Genomic DNA, 19,656 nt, shown 5'->3' with positions numbered 1-19,656 from the left:
TTCCAACCGAACAATTGAATAAATTCAGTCATACTATAATGATGGGAACTAAACAGATCAACAAACAAGTAAATAGGTTCTAAATCCCAAGTATTAAGGTACAAGTGCAGCGCCGGCGATAGTAAAACTTGAATGCAGTTTGTAAGGATGAGCACTGTGCGCCAGACCCGCGCGTTTGTAGCTAATCCATTCGGATAGGGCTGTTGAGGTAGAAGTTACACTGGATAATGTTAGGTGGTTAATAACTTGACTTTTAGATAAGTACAAGAATAATACGTTAAAAAAGAATTGATTCAAGCTTGTCGTATAAAAGTATAGAAATTTCACGAATCCTGGCTGGAATGAAATCGTAATATTATAGAGGTAGGTAATAGTTCAATTCAAGATTGATACTGGTCGTAGTGATACTAGGGTGAACTAAAATTGTTGCTCATCACTAAAATTCAAATAAACAGTTGTCTAACCAGTTTGACCACGATGGAGAGTGAAAACTTACCTCTTCACAAGAGGAGGCAGTTCTATAAAGGAGTTAAGGACTAGAGGGCTTCAGCAAGCCCACCGACACCGAGACCTTTTAGGGCCAAAGCCTTTGCCTCTTACAGTCTTTGACTTCATTTTAGTTTAGTAATAGCATATTTTGTTTTTATTAATAGGTCCAAATCCTGAAGGTATATAACAACACCAATAACTTTCAGCACACATGTTATTTTCACACATGCTTACATCTTTCTTAAATTCAAGGTCCCAGTACGGCAGTTAGAGAACCATTCAAATGTACAACCCTATCCGATAGGTATCTTCAGCACAACAGTCGTATTTCAGCAATACACTGAACAGCAGTTCCTGATACTTAGCAAAAGGATCTCTTTATCAATTTTATTAAAGCTCAAATTCCAGCTCGGACTACAACGTGAGCGGGAGACCTGGGAAGTGCAGGCGAGATTGTTCCCTAAAGCCATCAGGATGGGCTTAAGAAAGAGTTAATTTCCTGTGTGCGAGCAATAAGCTGTGTTCTAGGTTGTTAATTGGGTGGACCGTGGTAGGATTATGCCAAGTTTTTGCTGCGTTCCGACATAATTACTTTGAGTGCTCAAACTTAAACTGCAAAGTTGGAAAGGCTATGTTTCATGCCGCAAGTTTGATGAGATATTTGTATTTAAAGTTTAAGAGAATAACTATTAAATATTGGTTTATGAGCAGGTATTAAACAGGTTAAATTTTATCTATTTCATTCTGGCTGAAGAGGAACAACTTGATACATTGATACCAGTCAAATGAGAAAATACAAAATAAATATTCAGCTTTTTACAGATATATTTTGATGAATACTTGTCGCAGTAAACTTACAAAATAATGTTTATGAACAGTAAGTAATGTTATACTTAAAAAACGTTAAAAATACCATTCACAAATTATCAATATATACAGAAGAGGTATGTATAAACCCAACACAACTGTTAAAGGTCAGTGACTCAGTGTATTACCACAAAATAGTGGTATTACCTACTTATAGGCAGCACAGTACACCATTTATAAAAATACAAAAATAATCAAGTATCCTATCCTTAGATACTTTATAAAAGTATCTACAACAATTTAATATTAAATGCTATCTAGAATATTGTTACTACTTACTTAAGTACGTTGGGTTCCAATAATCTTATTATTTAGTAATACAATTATCAAACCAAAAGGTTGCACAATTTTATGTAAGTAAATGTTAAAAGTTTAGTCTAGACTCTAGCCTATTGATTTCATAGTTATTAGAAACTATTTCAAACATGAAAATAAACAATGTTTCTCAAATAGGGACCTAACCGCTACTAGTCAATGTGGCATCTATCATTCAAAGGCATAAAACAGTAGTCATGCGACCAATCGAATCAATTTCTAAAACGGATGTTCAGGTACCTACTCATAAAACGTGCACGAGCAACTGGAAATGAGCGTGCCTAAGTAGCAATTGTTTAAACCTTAACTTACTACTTATATTGTAACTAGCTAGTAAATTTCGTTAACTTAATATTAAATTGGACTAGAATTTTCACATTTGTTTGAGAGGAACTTCAGTGCCATTTTCTATTACAGGTTTTTTTCTTAAGCCCCTGCGATGCTCCACGAACAACCATCTGTAATTATATGGAAAGATATTAAATGGCCGTGATGGTAAATTATTCGTATCGTTATTTTCCAATTAAAATGAACAAAATTTAATGCTGAAGTTTTAAACTCCATAAAATATTCAGGTCAAAATCGAAAGCCTACAATTATCGTAAATTATAAATTACTAGCGGCCGCCCGCGACTTCGTACGCGTGGATCCTGTTTTACCCCCTTTTCCCGAATTTTCTTTGCTATAAACCTCACGGAGCCCGAGACCTTTCCAACGAATGCAAAACCGTGGAAATCGGTTCGTGCGTTCTGGAGTTATAGCGTCAGGGAGGAAAACCCGACTTATTTTTATATAGTAGATGAAGCATTCTGCGTTATAATTTTATTTGATTACTAAAATAAAATTATTATACTTCATCATCAGGTACTTTTGGTCAATTTGGTCTCTACTGTCAGAGCACTACCCTCTCTAATATATGTTTAACCCCCTTGGGTCAAAGTCGAATCGAGGGTGTACTAGCTTAGAAATAAAAGCCAAACTTAGTACACGACGGGTTTATTACGTCACCACAATCGGTTAGTAACAAGTAGGATGGTTAATGTGAACGGTGGTTCAAAACCTTTATATATGGGTCGCCTAAAACTTCGACACCGCGATGTAAGTCAGCACAACGCCATCTATTGACAGTCTTGCGAACTAAAATGTCTTAGAATCTACGGAATGTAACTAATTGACTGGACATTGACTTATAGACTATTCTTACAATATACCTACCTGAGGCATAAGGGAGTTTTGCCCTACACTCCCCACACTGACCAGACAGATTTGGTAGGTCTGATGTTCAAATATTAGTCCTTGAGTCGCCTCTTACGACATTCACGGGAAGGGGGGTTTCTATTCTACTCTGGCAGAACCACACACCTTCATTGATTTCACATAAGAACTATAATTCTATGTAGGGTCATAGTTATAAAGCAGGGTACTCATCTAGTCGTGTAGCATCTAATGTAACAGATACTGTATCAAGTGAGTACATAGGCACGAGCCCGCTCGCGCGTGGTTGGCAGGGAGATCGCAGCGACCCGTAGACTGGCGGTATCACTGCGAGCACAAAGGCGGCTCTCAGTAGGATCCAGGAGCTCGCAGCTAGATACACGATGACCGTGGACGAGCCGTACTCACTTGAAGGTTGGACACGTTACATGCTACGTTACGTGCTACATGGCAGGTGAGTACCCTGCCTAAAGTTAACTTAAAACAAAATGATCTTACATGAACACCACTACAGCTGGTAAGGTCATGGCTGCTCCTAGTAGGAACACAGCACCAGGCAGCACTTCCATTGTCGCTGTGTACACTTGTGTGTACAGAGGAACATACGCCAACGGCATTAGGGTCTCTGTTAGACCGATTATAGAGTTCACTTTTCCTGTAATTAAGATTAACTATGTCAGCAATATGATGACAAAGTCGTTAAAACCGAATCAACGAAGGTCAAGTTTGTTTTGGGTACCTATCGGTTAATGGTCATCGAACCCCGAAATTAGAAGAATACGAGTATAAAAGGAGTTTGGATCGACGTTTTTCTTTCTTTCGGCCGGACCCTGAGTTTAGGGGGCCCTGGACTAATATTATTACTCAGGGTCCCACCTACTATACTTATCGTCTATTTTTGACTTTGACTTGACTTAGCTGGGGGCCTTGAATTCACAGGGCCCTGGTACCATAGCATATGGTAGATCCGGCCCTGTTTCCCTCAAGTATCAAGCGGAGGTAAGTATTAAGATGATTAGAATCAAGACGTATATTGGCAAACAATTGTTACTCAGAATGATCTGATAATGAATTATCCTGAACTCTCTTTAATTCCGGAAACAAAAGCTGAACGTTTTTTGAGGAATCACGTTTCTCATAAAAATATAGAAAAAATAAAAATGTTGATACAGTATTCAATATTTTAACAGTTGCAGGTATTCCTCAATGGTGTAACTACATTATCATACTCAATACCCACATACAAAATATAAATTAATGGGAAAATGGAAGAGGATTCTGGGAAACCATGGCAGTAGAGCAAAAATGGTTTACATTTTTACCCGACTGGATCAGAAGGAAGGTTATGTTTTTTGAAATTTATATCTATATTAAAATTATCAATGAAGGCTTAGTGGTAAATTGTGTTTTCGATAATAATTTTCAGCTTTGTCAATGGAGATTAAGATAATCCAATTATGATAACATTATGTTATGATACTTCAAACGTCGGTAATAAAATCGTAGCTTTATAAAAATAATATTTCATATCTTTTGAGGAACTAAATATGAAACATTTACTGGATCCTACTAATATTATAAACGTGAAAGTTTGTGTGGATGTCTGGATGTTTGTTACTCTTTCACGCAAAAACTACTGAACGGATTTTGATGAGACTTTACAGTACAGAATAACATAGGCTATAATTTATGACTATCTGTGACAACCTAAATTTCACGCGGGTGAAGTCGCGGGCAAAAGCTAGTTGCCTATAAAGTAACCTACTTATTTGAGGATGGTTTCGTAATAGTGACAAATATAACGCCAAACCAAATACCTATTTTGTCACAGCTGCTTAGTTTGTAAGTATAAAAAGAATATTACCTATCTCATCTGCAGCTACCAACTTTGAGAATATCGACCGCAAAGCTAACATCGATGTGCCATTCAGTATTTCAACCATTGGACCTGAAAACAAAAATAATAATAAGATATAATATTGTAACCTTTGTCATTGTCTTTGTGGAAAACCTTGAGGGAGGCCTTTGTCCAGCTGTGGACGTCTTTCGGCTGAAACGAACGAACGAACGAACATTGTAGGTAACCATTATAAGTTTTATGACTTTTTACGACACAAAATCAACACGTGATCATATTTTATGGACTACTTTAAATTACTAGAATAATACTTTTACACGATGAAGCGGCACTAATTTAACCTGATTATAGTGCAGATAAGTAAATAACCGTGTTATTTGGGATCATATAAGTGATAATCACGAGGTAAACTGTCGACTTCGTATATATGTAAAATATAGTGTAACTACTAGATTAAATAAATAACGGTAAACCGGTCCTGATCCGTTAATATTTTTTATACACTATACACGATTTCTAAGGTTGTATTGGAGGTAGGCTAAAATCAAAATCGAGTAAAGTAAGTTACATGTAACTAAATTACTTAATAATACGCAAACAAAAAACGTCTCCAAAGCAATACTATCTTGTATTTAAATAAAATCGTAACCATAAAATAGTCGTGCCCATTATTAAGTCGTTATTTTAATCTTTACTAACTTAACAATAAGTATTAACTGATACATAAACCCATTTACCAGATTTATTTAGTACTAGCTTTCCGCCCGCGGCTATGCCCGCGTGGAATTTTGTCTGTCACAGAAAAGCTTTATCGCGTGCGTCCCTGTTTCAAAAACCGGGATAAAAACTATCCTATGTCCTTTCCCGGGACTCAAACTATCTCTATGCCTTTCATCAAAATAGTTTCAGTGGTTTAGGCTTAAGCAGACAGACAGAGTTACCTTCGCATTTATAATATTAGTATAGATTCGCAAATAAGCGACTATTTATTCTGATATTATAGCTCGCAGTTTTTTGTTAACTTCGATTTTTTCGATTTGGATCAGTACAGTAAAGAGTCTTTTAATCAAAGTTCAAAATTTTTGGTTAAATTACTTCCATTTAATGTTGATGTGTTTTCATTAAAACACAATTAATAGAAATGCAATTTTACCTTTTGAGGTCTTTTTATTCCTCTATTAAAAGATCTCCATATTTCGGCAAATTAAATAGCGATTTACATTTTACCAGATTTTAAAATTTAATCTTTGTTTTTTAAATTTCAATTTTCACTCTTTTTCTAATTAACTAGATAATTTATGCCTATTATTTAGCAAAATCTCACTCTATTTAGATACTATTCCCACCTCTCGGTCCCACCGCTGCAACTCCTGTGTAGCCAGGATCTACAGCTTGACCGCCAATAAAAACCCAACCAGTGAAGGTCAAGTTTGTCCCGGGGGAGAGTTAAACTGTCATTGGACCCGCAACGAAATTAATCAGAAGAACATAAGAGGAGTTCGAAGTTAAGGTTTAACTTCCCTCCATTTATTTAGATAGTAAAATATAAAAATTAAGGTTACCAATGAAGAAGATTGTCTCGTTAGGAGCAAAGCAGTAGACGAAAGAAGCTGCAATCTTGCTGACGGTGGAGATGATGCCCAGCATCGAGTCGTGCCATTGGAGGTATTTGCTGAACACCGTGATGGAGAATACCGTACCTGGAATTGTTAACAGGGTTTAAAATACTGAAAGTTCAAGTCTCAAGCCCTTAAGTTAACTAGAGAAGAATCCCAAATGGCATTAAGTTCGCCGTATTTATAGATCGTGCCATCCACGAAGACGCGCCCCACCATTCTTCCGCTAATGTTTGAGTGTTATCGGTACAAGCTAAATTATCCATGAGTGCACACCGCACACTACAACAATGACGCTCGGATTGTTCGGATCAAACTCTCCGCATCCCGCGCTTCCCTCGACCAAAAATTGGTGGGGAGCGTTTTCGTGAATGGCACGATCTATACTGTGTTTTATATGCATTATAAGTTTTAAATAGATAAATATTAGCTGACCCGGCGAACTTTGTTCCGCCTTAATGGCAATAAATAAGCAGACTTTTTTTTAATTTCGAACGGGATAAAAAGTATCCTATGTCCTTCTCCTGGCTCTAAACTACCTCCCTGACAATTTTCAGCTAAATCGGTTCAGCCGTTCTTGAGTTATAAGCGAAGTAACTAACACGAATTTCTTTTATATACAGGGTGGAAACGATAAGTGATCTCACTCGATTATTTCTAAACTATACAAGATATCGAAAAACTGGTTACTGATCCTGAAAGTGCTTCATAAGCTCTTTCAAACGATATCAATAATAGGTTAAAGAATAAACTGGAACTACCCCAAAATTCAATGTTTCCAGCTTCCATACTAAATGTATGGCGATGACACAATATTAGAAGTGTAATTTATTTTTTGTTAAATAATAAACTTAAAAAGTCGGTTAAATAAACTTGTAACTTGCATCTTATTTAAAATTATTTGTGAAATACATTACTTTTAGGTTTTACTTGCTATAAAATTATCAAGAGATGAGTGCAATGACTGTGATAATACAAAATGTATGGAAGACGGAAACATTTAATTTTAGGATAGATCCAGTTTATTCTGTAACTTGATATTGATACCGTTGGATAGAACTCGTGAAGCACTTTTAGGATCAGTAACCAGTTTTACGATATCTTGTGTAGTTTTTAAAATTATGTAACTTTACCAAATGTATGGAAGCTGGAAACATTGAATTTTCGGATAGTTACAGATTATTCTGAAACCTGTTATTAGCACCGTTTGAAAGAGCTTATGAAGCACTTTCAGGATCAGTAACCAGTTTTTCGATATCTTGTATAGTTTAGAAATAATCGGGTGAGATCACTTATCGTTTCCACCCTGTATATAGATAGATTGCTTGTTGAAATTGGCTTGCCTTTCAACGGGAGTATAAATTACTAACTAGTACTTAGCTTACCAATTGTATGTGTAATAAAGTTGTATGCTTGGAAGAGGCTGTATTTAACTTCGTCCCAGTTGAATCGGTACCGTGTAGACATGTACATAACAGACATTTCACCTGTAAAGTAAATGATACATTTTTACGTTAGTATTTTATTAAATAGTACCATATTTGAACGTATAACGCCATGTGTTTAGGCACAAAGTGCTCAAGTTCTTTTCGTTCATACTTTTATTTTCATGACAATATTAGTTTACGAATTATTTGCTTGATAACACAACCTTATTCCAAAATTGTAACAAAGACGTGTTGTGAACTTTTTGGCTACTTTTGGTGTCACGAAGTATTTGACGCTGACTGGGCCTACACCGAATATAGGCCACAAAACTAAGTACATACCAAACATAGGTCCAAACAAGAAGGTGACGATCACCATCAGCACGCACATCCTAAGCCGACGTCTTTTAGGTCCATTTTTGAATACCACTTTGATAGTCTCCTTAATGTTGGACAAGTCGAAGAACGTTCTGAAGAAGTAGCGGACGCCCTGCCCGTCGTGCTGTGGAAAACAACTCTTATGAGTCCAAATAATAACACGCAATAAAGATTTTAAATTTAAATCTAATTTTAATAGTACCATTTAAGCTTATTAAAACAGAAATGTTTGTGGTTATTGCCTAACACAACATTCTAAAATGTATTGTGCATTCAAAAATGGTTGTGATTTAGGAATATTTGACAACAATGCTCAAAATGTGTGATGATCAAATTATTTGGTTATTTGCTAATGGAAATAGGAACCAATAGAGATAAATGCATGCAGGTAGGTATTGTTTTTTAAATAACATATTGTTTTCTCTTTTTTGTTACTTTCTCCAACTTATTTGTGTGTGTGATTTTTCACAGTTTGTAACATAAAAAAAATATGATGGCTAGTATTTTCCAAAGTTTTCCGCGTTATAAAAAACCAAGCGTGTAATAATGATGGCTCTAGGTAGGTACCTACAGTATGTTAAGGGGCCTTGATTAAGCCCTTTAGACTTCCGTAGCGTGTTTACTAACCATGATCTGATAAGATTACCAGTTTTAATAAACTTAATTTTAGGACTATCTTATAATAGTTTTTTGGCGCCACTGGCGAGTGAAAGAGCCTTACAAGCAGGGCGTAGACTGGTGTACGCAAATTCGATATCATTGCCATATTCGGAATAGCAACTTCCTACCCAGTTGTTTGCGTACCACTATAGCAACTTCTGTGGTTATGCGTTCGAATGTTAGTGTATGGATATGGACGAAAAATAGATTGGGCTTTGTGGCACCCCTTGAGGAAGACTTCGGTCTAGCAGTGAATTGTTACAAAATCAATCAAAATCAAACGACAAATTAATGATGTTTCTTTTATTAGTCGTATTACCAATGTAAATTGATAATCATGATAAGTGTTTTGAAACTAGAACAAGACTGATATCGCATGCGGAACAAAAAATAATATTTTTTAAATAAATAAATAAATTTTTAATCCATTTATTCAGCAGAAACGAAATAATTTTAGTTTTAAACGCATCAAACTTCAAAATATTAAATAAACATGGTTATTTATTGTTTAAACAGCAATGTTGTTCAACAATGTCTACAAACACATAACGTTGAATTGTAATTAACGCTAGATTACTGCCATAAACTTAACACTAACATTAATATTCATTGTTCAGTATTTGTGGACTTTGAAAGGAAAGCAGAGATAAGATTAATACGGTTACGTCGATGTTTACTGAAAACTAATAATTGATGCTCTGATTCATTTAGTTATCATTTTATACAATTAATAGTCATTGCGATTTAAAAAGATCCACTCGCGCCTAATCCTATTGGACCAAATCGACCACTGGACTATTGTTGTGAACCCACTCCTAACACAAGTATAAATACATATCGAGTGGTTTGGAGGGATTAAGACGTTAAGTTACCTACATTTAATTTTTTGCACAATTTGGAAACTTAGTAAATAAATTATTAATTGATTACCTTCTTTTGTTCCGGTGTTCTTTTTGGATCTTTCACATAAAATAACGTATAGAGGCAATTTACGAAATGGACAGAGATCACAAAAGTGTAACATCCAAGAAAACCGATTTTTTTCAACATTACCCCACTTAGTGCTATTCCGATGGGCAGGCCTACTGTTGTACAGAAATTCACAATGCCCAGACGAAACGTCCTGTTTTCACTATTTGTTATAACAGCCATGTACGAAAATATTGTCATAAAAATCACACACCAGCCGCCACTGAATGCCTCAAAAAACGCTTCACATAAAACCAGAACTTCTAAGGACAGTTCATAAAAGAAGTAGGTATTAATGATGAGGCTGATTCCCATTAAAATGTGACCCGTCAATGGCAGTAGGACGAACAGTCTCCTGTGGCCTGTGATGTCTGACCATGCCCCAACAAAAATACCCAGGATAGCGGGTACTGTTGATGTTAATAGAGTTTTTTTGCGTTGAGCAGAGGCTAGCAGCTTCTGAGCCTCTCTTTCATATTGATTTTCACTATTGACACTCTGCATTCGTAGTGAGTCGCAAATTTCGTCTGTGTAATTCAAGTTTACTCGACAGGCTTTCTCTAAGCTCAAATTTTGAGTTGCATTTATCGATATCATCACTGATATCATGAACATGATCATGGTTGGTTCAAGTGTGGCCTTTTTTAGTACACAGCGAATTTTTTCATTAAAAGATTTACTTTCAATTGTCTCTGTGGTCTCAAAATTGTTTCTATCGTTATTTTGTAGGGTGCATTTTTCTGTGTACTCTTCTGATCCATTTTTATCAAGAACAAAATTGTCGTCTGCCATTTTCTTAGCCTGGTATCACACTATTTGTTTTATTTAATTGTCATTTGTACGAGTTAATTTATTATTGCTTGCACACAGTTAACGTTCGTTAGTGCACTATTGTATTGAGCCAATAAGACTGTCTTTAGTGTGTCTTTATACTTTAGTGGTACTCATTGCATGTACCTTTGCATTTGGTGGCAGTAAAGTGCGGATAATGATGACAATTAATTGTTTATTTAATACGCTTGGCAATTAAGAAAATTCTTGTAAATCATTACTAAATTATGGTGGGAAAAATATTTCTAAACTTCGATTTTCCTATTAGGTAGGGTAAACCGTATAGCTATTGCCCACTTAAAGATTTCAAACACATTGAAATGAAAAATTAAAGAAAGTATTTTAAATATCGACCATTTATGACTTTTTTCTTATAACTCAATAAATTGTTAAACAGAATATTAACAGTTTTTAGTTAAAACTTACGTAACTTAGAAAATATTGAAATAAATTTAAAATCCTTCAAAAAGTACAGTCATTGCCCATTACTTACACTAATTGCCCACATCAAAGCACAGTAATTGCCCAGTATCTTAAAACAAAATAATCAATTTGAAAATGACAAAATAGGCTTTAAATAAACAAAACAAAACATTAAACTTAAATTCTAGTAGTACAGTCTTCAAAATTTCAAAATAAATTGCGTTTGGCCTTATTAACATATTATCAAATATTTCTTGAGCTGATGTTGATGAGTCAGAATCGGTAGAGACAGAATCATCTACTTCAAAACATAGATGACGCAAAAATTTGAATTTTATATGTAAATTTTATATGTATTTATTTTTTTATCTTCTTTGATATCAGTTCAAGTGGTTGCTCAGAATGTTCAATTAGCTGTTGGTTATTCTTCCCTAAAGTTGTATCTATTTCCTTACAATTAACATTTTCACTAGTAGATTTAACGTAGGATTTTCATTTTTTGTATTTGCGTTTGAATTTTTATCAATTTTTTCAAGCCAAACCATATTTTTCAGCAATTTATCTTGTAGATAAATTGTTGGATACATCTTGTACAGCTTCGATCGCTTTTTGCAAATTTTCTATGCTATATTGAACTTTTGGAGTCTTTGGCATACTGAAAATGAAACATTAAAAGCCATTTCAATATTTATGCCTGTAAATTGCAAAACAAGTCTAGCAATGAGCAACTTAAACACTGCTACTGCATGGTGGCAACACTCTAATAATAATTGCCCTGGGCAATAACTATACATTAACATATGGCAATAACTGAAATGATGGTGGGCAATAACTAAAAATATACAGATTTACGTGCAGTGATTACCCACCGTTAAAATGACCGTTAGAAATCAAATTTTATCAGTTATTTTCATTGATAATGGAGAAAACACTTATAATTTCATCATGACTATACACCATTAGTTGAATATTAAATAACTTGCAAAAAAATTTTAACCTCTAAGCAAGTAATTCCTTAGTAAAATTGTTAAAGTCTTTACCTGTTTGAGTAACATTTTCACCCGTCTTGACAAAATTCGCCATAACTGTTTTTTTTTAGTGTTTCCTATTGTAAATTTTAAATCTACTGTACATTGATCTCGGAGCCATCTATCTAGTAAATTCAAATCTAACTAGAGTGATTCAAAGTCAGCACCTGACAATATTATTCTTAAAGCGGGCAATCACTACCAGTGGGCAATCACTCTCTGGTTTACCCTATTTATTTATTTATTTTTATGATTTAATTACTGTGGGAGTGCATTAAATGGGTGGTGTACATATTAGAAATAAGTGATTCTTCTATAAAGTAAAGAATATTGTTCTCTTAAGTGTCTCTATCTGTTCTCTTTGTAGTTTAATTTATCTATGCAAAATTGAGGCGCAAAACTGTAGATGGCAACCTTTGGACAAAAACAATTGATTTCTCATTTATCAATATTATCAATTAGTACTTTGAATTGAGATTATAACAAAATATCAAAGTATTATCAATTATGTAGGACATCTACAGATATATCAACAATACCCCAGACACTCTTTGCTGTATCAGAATTTTTTAAATTAGATCAGTAACGAGTAAGTATTGGTAAGTATTTTAAACTGACCATGTTGTGTACTTCACCAGAGATACAGACATAGTTTAGTTTGGGAAATTTATATTCATTATCTGCAGCTGTATTACTAGCAACACACAATTAGTTAACACGTTTCTATGTATGATGATGTAGTTAACCGAGTTTTAAGGGTAGTATAGACCCTACTGTCGGCTATGGCTCATAGTCTTACAGGACACTACGATTACCATAAACAGATATCGCGGATCTTGCTTTAGAAGTGAACCAGCGTTTTTGCGCCGAATATTCATTCGTTTAAATTAATAATAACAAATATTTTTTAACTGTATGAAAATTTTAGAATCAAAAGCTTATACCTACTCATAAGCATATAATATGTTACTTAAGACCAATTTTATTCTCTGAGATTATTTGATTTGTAAGTTTTACCAGGCCTGGCTCACTCCGCGCGGTACATCCGATAATTACCTACAGCGAAGCGCCCCGGCNTGGTAAATGGAATCAAGAAAATGTAAACTTAAAATTAGGAGATCTAGTTATTGTCAAAATGAATAATGTTGCACCAATGAAGTGGCCTATGGGGCGTATTGTAAAAATAGTACCTGGACCAGATGGTAAAATAAGAGTAGCTCATGTCAAAATGGCTGATAAAGTTTATATTCGTTCCTATAGAACATTATCAGGCCTGGCTCACTCCGCGCGGTACATCCGATAATTACCTACAGCGAAGCGCCCCGCCGGCGGGTATTATATCAGTCGAGTGTCACGCGCGCGCTCGTCAGGGCGCTGGCATGCGTTGTAGTATGATTATAATTCTATGATCGAAGTATTATTTAAAAATGGACATAAAGAGAAAGAAATATTGTGCGGCGTTCGGGTGTTTAAATTCGAAAAGTAATCTACCGGATTTATCTTTTTTTTTCGCTTCCCAAAGATGCTGAAAGGTATGTTGGCCATGTAGGTAATCAATAATTCTTAAGATAGTATAGGAACCTAACCTACTATGACTACTGCTCAGAATGCGTTCGTTCGTTTCAGCCAAATGACGTCCACTGCTGGACAAAGGCCTCTCCCAAGGTTTACCATAATGAATGCATACTTACCTACATACGTAGGTCATTACAAATAAGTAGATTAATTATTTTTTCACTAGACATCAACCCTAATAGCGTAAGAAGAGTTCAGAGGCACGCGTTAAAGAGAGACAAAACTTGTAGGTGAATAAAATTGTAGGTACGTAGTGCTGTGCGAGCTGAATTCCACTGTATCTCGTCGTAGCAAGACTCGCATTTATTTAAATCGTCTTGTGGAGTAATCCTTCTGTACCTGTACTATTACTTATTCTGTGGTTTTACGTAGAATAATAGGTATAATCCGCATTATCTCAAATGTAACTATAATGATACCTATCAAGCACGTTCAGTTTTGTTAATGCATTAATTGAATGTTTGATAACCTATTGATGCTTTATGAATAATCAATAATATGAATAATCTTCAAGAACAATAAATGTTTACAATTTAGAGATTAAACAATCCAAATACTCATACACTTATATCAACAAATAACTAAGAAAGTGATTAAAACATTACCTTTTTCTGCTCCGGCGTTCTTTTCGGATCTTTCACAAAAAAGAACGTATAAAAACAGTTTACAGCCTGCATACATATCACAACTATGTAACACCCGAAGAACCCTAAGTTTTTCAACAACACTCCACTGAGTCCCATCCCGATGGGTATTCCTACGGTGAAGCAAAAGTTCACGATGCCAAGGCGAAAAGTCCTGTCTTCTTTTGACGTAATAATGGCCATGTAAGAGAAGATTGTGGTAAAACAAACGCACCACCCCCCACTGAAGGCCTCAAAGAAAGCTTCACTGAAAACTAGCACTTCCAATGAGAGTTCATAAAAAAAGTAAGTGTTAACAATGTTGCTGACAGAAGCGAGCATTTGGCCAATTAAAGGCATCAGTACGAAGAATCTTCTGCGGCCAGTAGTGTCCGAGTAAGATCCAACAAAAATGGCCAAAGCAGCCGGTGCAGTGGCCCCTATGTATGTTCTTCTGCTCACAGCAGTCGCCAGCAACTTCTGGGTTTCCCTTTCGTACTCGTTTTGACTGTCAGCACTTTGTGATCTGAGAGACGTGCATATTTCGTCTGTGAAATTCAAATTGACACGACAAGCTTTTTCTAAACTCAAATTTTGTGTGGTCGTCATCATGATCATCACAGCGATTGTGAACATAACCATGGTCGGTTCGAATGTTATATTATTAAATATGTAGCGGCATTTTTCACAAAAAGTTTGGCTCTTAATTATTTCCACATGGCCCGTTTCGAGTTTCTCCCCTGTGTTTTTTTGCAGTGGGTCTTTTTCTGTGAATTCGTCCGATTCATTTCTGTTAGCCATTTTTTCACTTTAACTAATATTGCATTTATTTATTCTTTGAACACAATGAACACACGTACCTATAGTTCTATCGGATTGAGTAGATAAGTCCGTCCTCAACGACTGTTTATACTAATATGTTAACTAATTTGTGCCTCTGCATTTGGTAAGTCATAAACTTTTGTTGATAATAATACTGATTACTTGATCCCGTCTGTTGTTTATTTAATTGACTTTGAGATATGCCATGAAATACTAAGCAATTAACAAGGAAAACATGATTTTAAATAGTCACTCTGAATTTTGAATTTTTTATCACAGTAAAATATCCATATAACCATAAATTATGATAAAAGCCTTTGAAATGAAAAAAGTAATATTCTGAGTGAATTAAGTTGGCGAAGAAGTGACAAAGTCTATGTCGCTGTTGCTATACAAAATAATATGCAGAAGTCCCGGTACTACTGTTTGAGAACATGTAAAAAGTGCCTGGATGCGAGCAGCGTAGGACAAGCCTTTGTCCAGCAGTGACGTATATCGGCTGAAATGAACGAAAAAGTGATTGGTGGTATCAATTAGCCATTTCCTCTTACAGTATGGGCAGCCAGTTCGATAAACCGATCTCAAGAAGAGGTAGGTACTTAGTAAGTTAACGCACCATTGACTTTTCTTTATCTAAATTATTCAACTATTAATGAACTATATTGGTGATATCATACACGTATTGATTTGCAAAGTGTGCCCAAAACGAGCGTTTATAGATAGTTTTAAAGTATTTGGTTCATTGCTGGACAAAGACCTCACGAATTTTTACAGGGGCCAGTGCTGTGCTACCCTCATTCAGGTGCTTCCTTCGACATTTATCGTCTTATATCTTTTATTGTTTGTACTACAAGTATCGAACCTGCGACATTCGTGTGAAAAACCCGAGTTCTCAATTATTATAAAAACACATATTATGGCGACCTTAATGATAACAAATGTTATAGGTATATTTGAGATCTCGGTTAATGACGAATTTTATAAGTATTTTCTTATAACTATTAATTATTATGAACTCGGATTTTGAAATCAAATGACGCGGGTTAATATTCATATCGTTCGTCGATAATGATAGCACAAGCTTTGCTTGGTTTTGACTAGATGGCGCCAAGTAAAAATAATGATGTAGCGGTACATACGAGTTACAAAATAAAGACCCAATACAATGAACTGTCCCACCCGTGACATTGACAGGGGGCGCCACCGTCAATACCGGATCGCTGGTTCGATTTTTGCCTTGTTGGAAACTAAATAGTTGAACGATTATGGCGCCCCCTGTCAACGAGTTTGGTGTGACAGTTCAGTGTAGGTCATCTATAGCACGGTAATACTATCTATACAGTATTCCAACTCGGCCATATTTTTTAAATAAATGTCAACAGCCCCGCGGTACGTCACGGTATGACAACATGCGATAGGGCTGCTCACTTATGGTACCCATTCAAATTAAATCTGTCCACTAAGAATTTCTGTCTAGTTTTGTGATTGTAATTTTTTTTTTATTTAGACGAACAAAAGACTTTGTGAATGGAATAGGATAAAAATGCGTGTTGTTTTGTGATTAGTAGATTTAATTTTAAAAAATATACTAAAATAATTTTGAATCTACTAATCATAATGAGTACTTAACGACCTGTTACTTTAATTTCGGGCTGGCGAAGTCGTGGACCAAAGCTGGTTTTATACAATACTAGCTTTCCGCCTGCGGCTTCGCCCGCGTGGAATTTTGTCTGTCACAGAAAAACTTTATCGCGCGCGTCCCTGTTTCAAAAACCGGGATAAAAACTATCCTATGTTCTTTCCCGGGACTCAAACTATCTTTATGCCAAATTTCATCAAAATCGGTTGCGAGGTTTAAGCGGGAAAGCGTAACAGACAGACAGACAGACAGACAGACAGACAGACAGACAGACAGACAGAGTTACTTTCGCATTTATAATATTAGTTGGGATAATTTTCATTTCAAATCGAACTGACTGAAAATGACCATTTTTGACAGTTAATGACTAGTTTTTGACAAATTTGATCGTTTAAGACGGTCAGTCAAATTCAATCACCTTAGTCATTTTCAACACTAGGCCATCGACGTCCGTTCGGCACATTCGCGACACCCCTAACTTCTGGATCTCGACCACGTCCCGTGATTTGAAATTCGAAGGAAAACTCGCGTTTCGTCGGTTTATATGAAGTTACAATACTGTATGATATTATTACCGTGTCTATAGTGACACATTTGACAGGAAATGTGTTGAAGCAGTTGAAGCGTTTATTGTGGATCTGCCTCAACTATACAGGGTGTTTTTATTGCAGCATTTTCCTGCAGGCCTATGGACCATTTGACAAGGAAATTCTCAAAAAAAAAAAAAAAACTCCATACTACGGCTGATTGATGATTATAATTTGTATGGAAAGGTTTTTTATATTTTAACTTCGGCCCCTTGAGAAAAGTTGTTACATTTGAGCAATAAATAAAAATGTTTTTTCTTTCTTTCTTCTTCTTTTAATAGAATGTGTGTGTCAATAATGTTTACAATCTGAGCCTACCTTAAAGGGTACTTTATTACCTTAATATCGTATCCTTTTGGGTAATAATCATGTCAGAAAATTACTCAAGCAATGTGTTGTTGTTATACCTATACGATTAGAAAATTGACAAGTAATAATACAAAGTAGGTATTAAGGAATTTAACTTACCTTCTTTTGTTCTTCTGTTCTTTTCGGATCTTTCAACACAAATGCGTTATACATCGCGTTGATGAGATGTATTCCTAAAGAGAATCCAAAGGGCCCGTAGAAGCCCAGACTTCTCAACATAATTCCACTTGACGCGATCCCAACCGGCAATCCCACAGTTAGACTGAAATTCACTAACCCCATTCTAAAAGTTCTATTCTTCTCTGTAGTTATAGTAGATATGAATGAGAACACAGTGATAATCACAACACACGATCCCCCACTCAACGCATCCAGCAAAGCTTCAGTGAAGATCAAAACCTCCAAGTTGAGTTGATAGAAGAAATACACGTTAATCATACTGTTAATGCAACCGAGGACTTGTCCCATGAGAGCGATTACAAGAAATATTTTTCTTCGGCCCGTCTTGTCCTGCCAAGGACCCACGAAGAGTCCTATCACACACGGTATTGTTGCGGTGATATATGTTCTCCAGGACAACGCTCTTGCCAGCAGTCTCTGTGCTTCTCTCTCGAATTCGTTTTGACTGTCTAACGTTTGATCGTTCATTGCTGTGCATATTTCATCAGAGAAATTAAGGTTCACTCGACAAGCTTTCTGCAGTCTTAAGTTGGTCGTGGCCAGGCTAGCAATCATGTAACCCATGATGAAAAGCAAGACAGTTGGCTCAACGGTGACGTTTCTGAAGGCATACATACAACTTTGGGCACAAGTTCTCTTCTCTTCTGGCTCGTCATCATGGTCTTGGTGCAGAGGCTCCGCCTCAGGTTCAATTGTTTCTTGATGAACTTCTCGTCTTTGAGAAACCATTGTATCAATTGACTATGACAGTCAATCCACGCACTTCTAATAGTATACTTATAATCAGTTTTTGTTTCTTTATCTTTTTATTATCAATGATTTATGCGATTTAGGTCAGCACTTACCACGAGGTGTGAGCACATTAGTGATAATCAACTTAAAATAATTATCCATTTTTTGTTTAAATTATGTCATGTCATTTATGGTTTTGTAATAGAAACATCGTATGCATCATGCAAACATTAGCAAACACATAGGCAAGTAAATTGCGTCAGTGAGTTATTTGATATTAACATTTCCAGTGATATATTTTTACGAAAATATTTTTATATTGTAAGGTGATTCAAATTACATAACAGTGACTTATTCATTGATGATAGACATTATTTCTTCGTAATCTTTATTTAGTGTCTTGATAAGCGTTTTCAGATTATTTAGTAATTCAATTAAGATTAAGTAGTGTATAAATGACATTGGGAACTTTTTGCCCCACTTTTCGAAAAGTAGCGGACACAAACGAAACCTATCACAGATGATACATACTAATATCCAATGAATTTCCGTGCATTTTTTTTTCTCTCTTTTATGGGAATATTGAGAAAATGAAGTTTTAATATTTTATTTTATTTTACATTTAGGTAACATTTTTGACGACCTCGGTGGCGGAGAGGCGCACACACCGGTTTTCAAGGTGTGCCGGGCCAATCCTGAGGTCCCGGGTTCGATTCCCGGCCGGGACAATATAGAAAACGATCTTTTCACATTGTCTCTGGTTTGGGTGTGTTGTGGTTCGTCGTTCCCGATTTCCATAACACAATGCCTTAGCTACTTATTTTGGGTTGGAGTAATATATGAGATGTTGTCTAATATTAATTTAAGTATTTATAATATTTTATTTATTTATATTATTTTATTTATATTTTTTATTTATTTAGGTATATTATTTTATTTACTTTTATTGGTTACTCTGCAATGCCAAACAACATAACATATAAAAATANATCATCATCATCATCATTTCAGCCACAGGACGTCCACTGCTGAACATAGGCCTCCCCCAATGCT

The 19,656-nt window shown here is 35.5% G+C and overlaps 1 protein-coding gene across 3 annotated transcripts; it reads right to left on the bottom strand.

Moving 5' to 3' along the window:
* Window positions 1–1,296: 1,296 nt before the first annotated feature.
* LOC114359211 (proton-coupled folate transporter-like) lies at window positions 1,297–19,202 on the bottom strand. Of its 3 annotated transcripts, none has more exons than XM_028313502.1 (7): window positions 9,756–10,860; window positions 8,130–8,289; window positions 7,746–7,847; window positions 6,307–6,444; window positions 4,751–4,834; window positions 3,385–3,541; window positions 1,297–2,129 (listed from the first exon to the last, which is right to left on the bottom strand). In XM_028313502.1, exons 1-7 carry the CDS (start codon window positions 10,584–10,586, stop codon window positions 2,045–2,047), a joined length of 1,557 nt encoding a protein of 518 aa, XP_028169303.1. In that variant the 5' UTR covers window positions 10,587–10,860; the 3' UTR covers window positions 1,297–2,044. The 3 variants fall into 3 exon arrangements, with proteins under 3 accessions (XP_028169303.1, XP_028169305.1, XP_028169304.1); XM_028313504.1 differs by lacking the exon at window positions 9,756–10,860 and adding an exon at window positions 17,791–19,202 and having other exon boundaries at window positions 1,852–2,129; XM_028313503.1 differs by lacking the exon at window positions 9,756–10,860 and adding an exon at window positions 14,257–15,276 and having other exon boundaries at window positions 1,852–2,129.
* Window positions 19,203–19,656: the final 454 nt, after the last annotated feature.

Source organism: Ostrinia furnacalis, unplaced genomic scaffold, assembly GCF_004193835.3.
Source record: "Ostrinia furnacalis isolate ACB-3 unplaced genomic scaffold, ASM419383v2 OfSCF4245, whole genome shotgun sequence".
Taxonomy (NCBI): domain Eukaryota; kingdom Metazoa; phylum Arthropoda; class Insecta; order Lepidoptera; family Crambidae; genus Ostrinia; species Ostrinia furnacalis.
This window is presented reverse-complemented; position numbering and strand designations above follow the sequence as displayed.

Coding starts and splice junctions, on each gene's coding strand:
- LOC114359211 (XM_028313502.1), bottom strand. CDS start 10,586: ATGGCAGACGACAATTTTGTTCTTGATAAAAATGGATCAGAAGAGTAC. Junction 3,542..4,750: donor GGTAGCTGCAGATGAGATAG/GTAATATTCTTT, acceptor TCTTAATTACAG/GAAAAGTGAACTCTATAATC. Junction 2,130..3,384: donor CCAGCTGTAGTGGTGTTCAT/GTAAGATCATTT, acceptor ATATAATTACAG/ATGGTTGTTCGTGGAGCATC.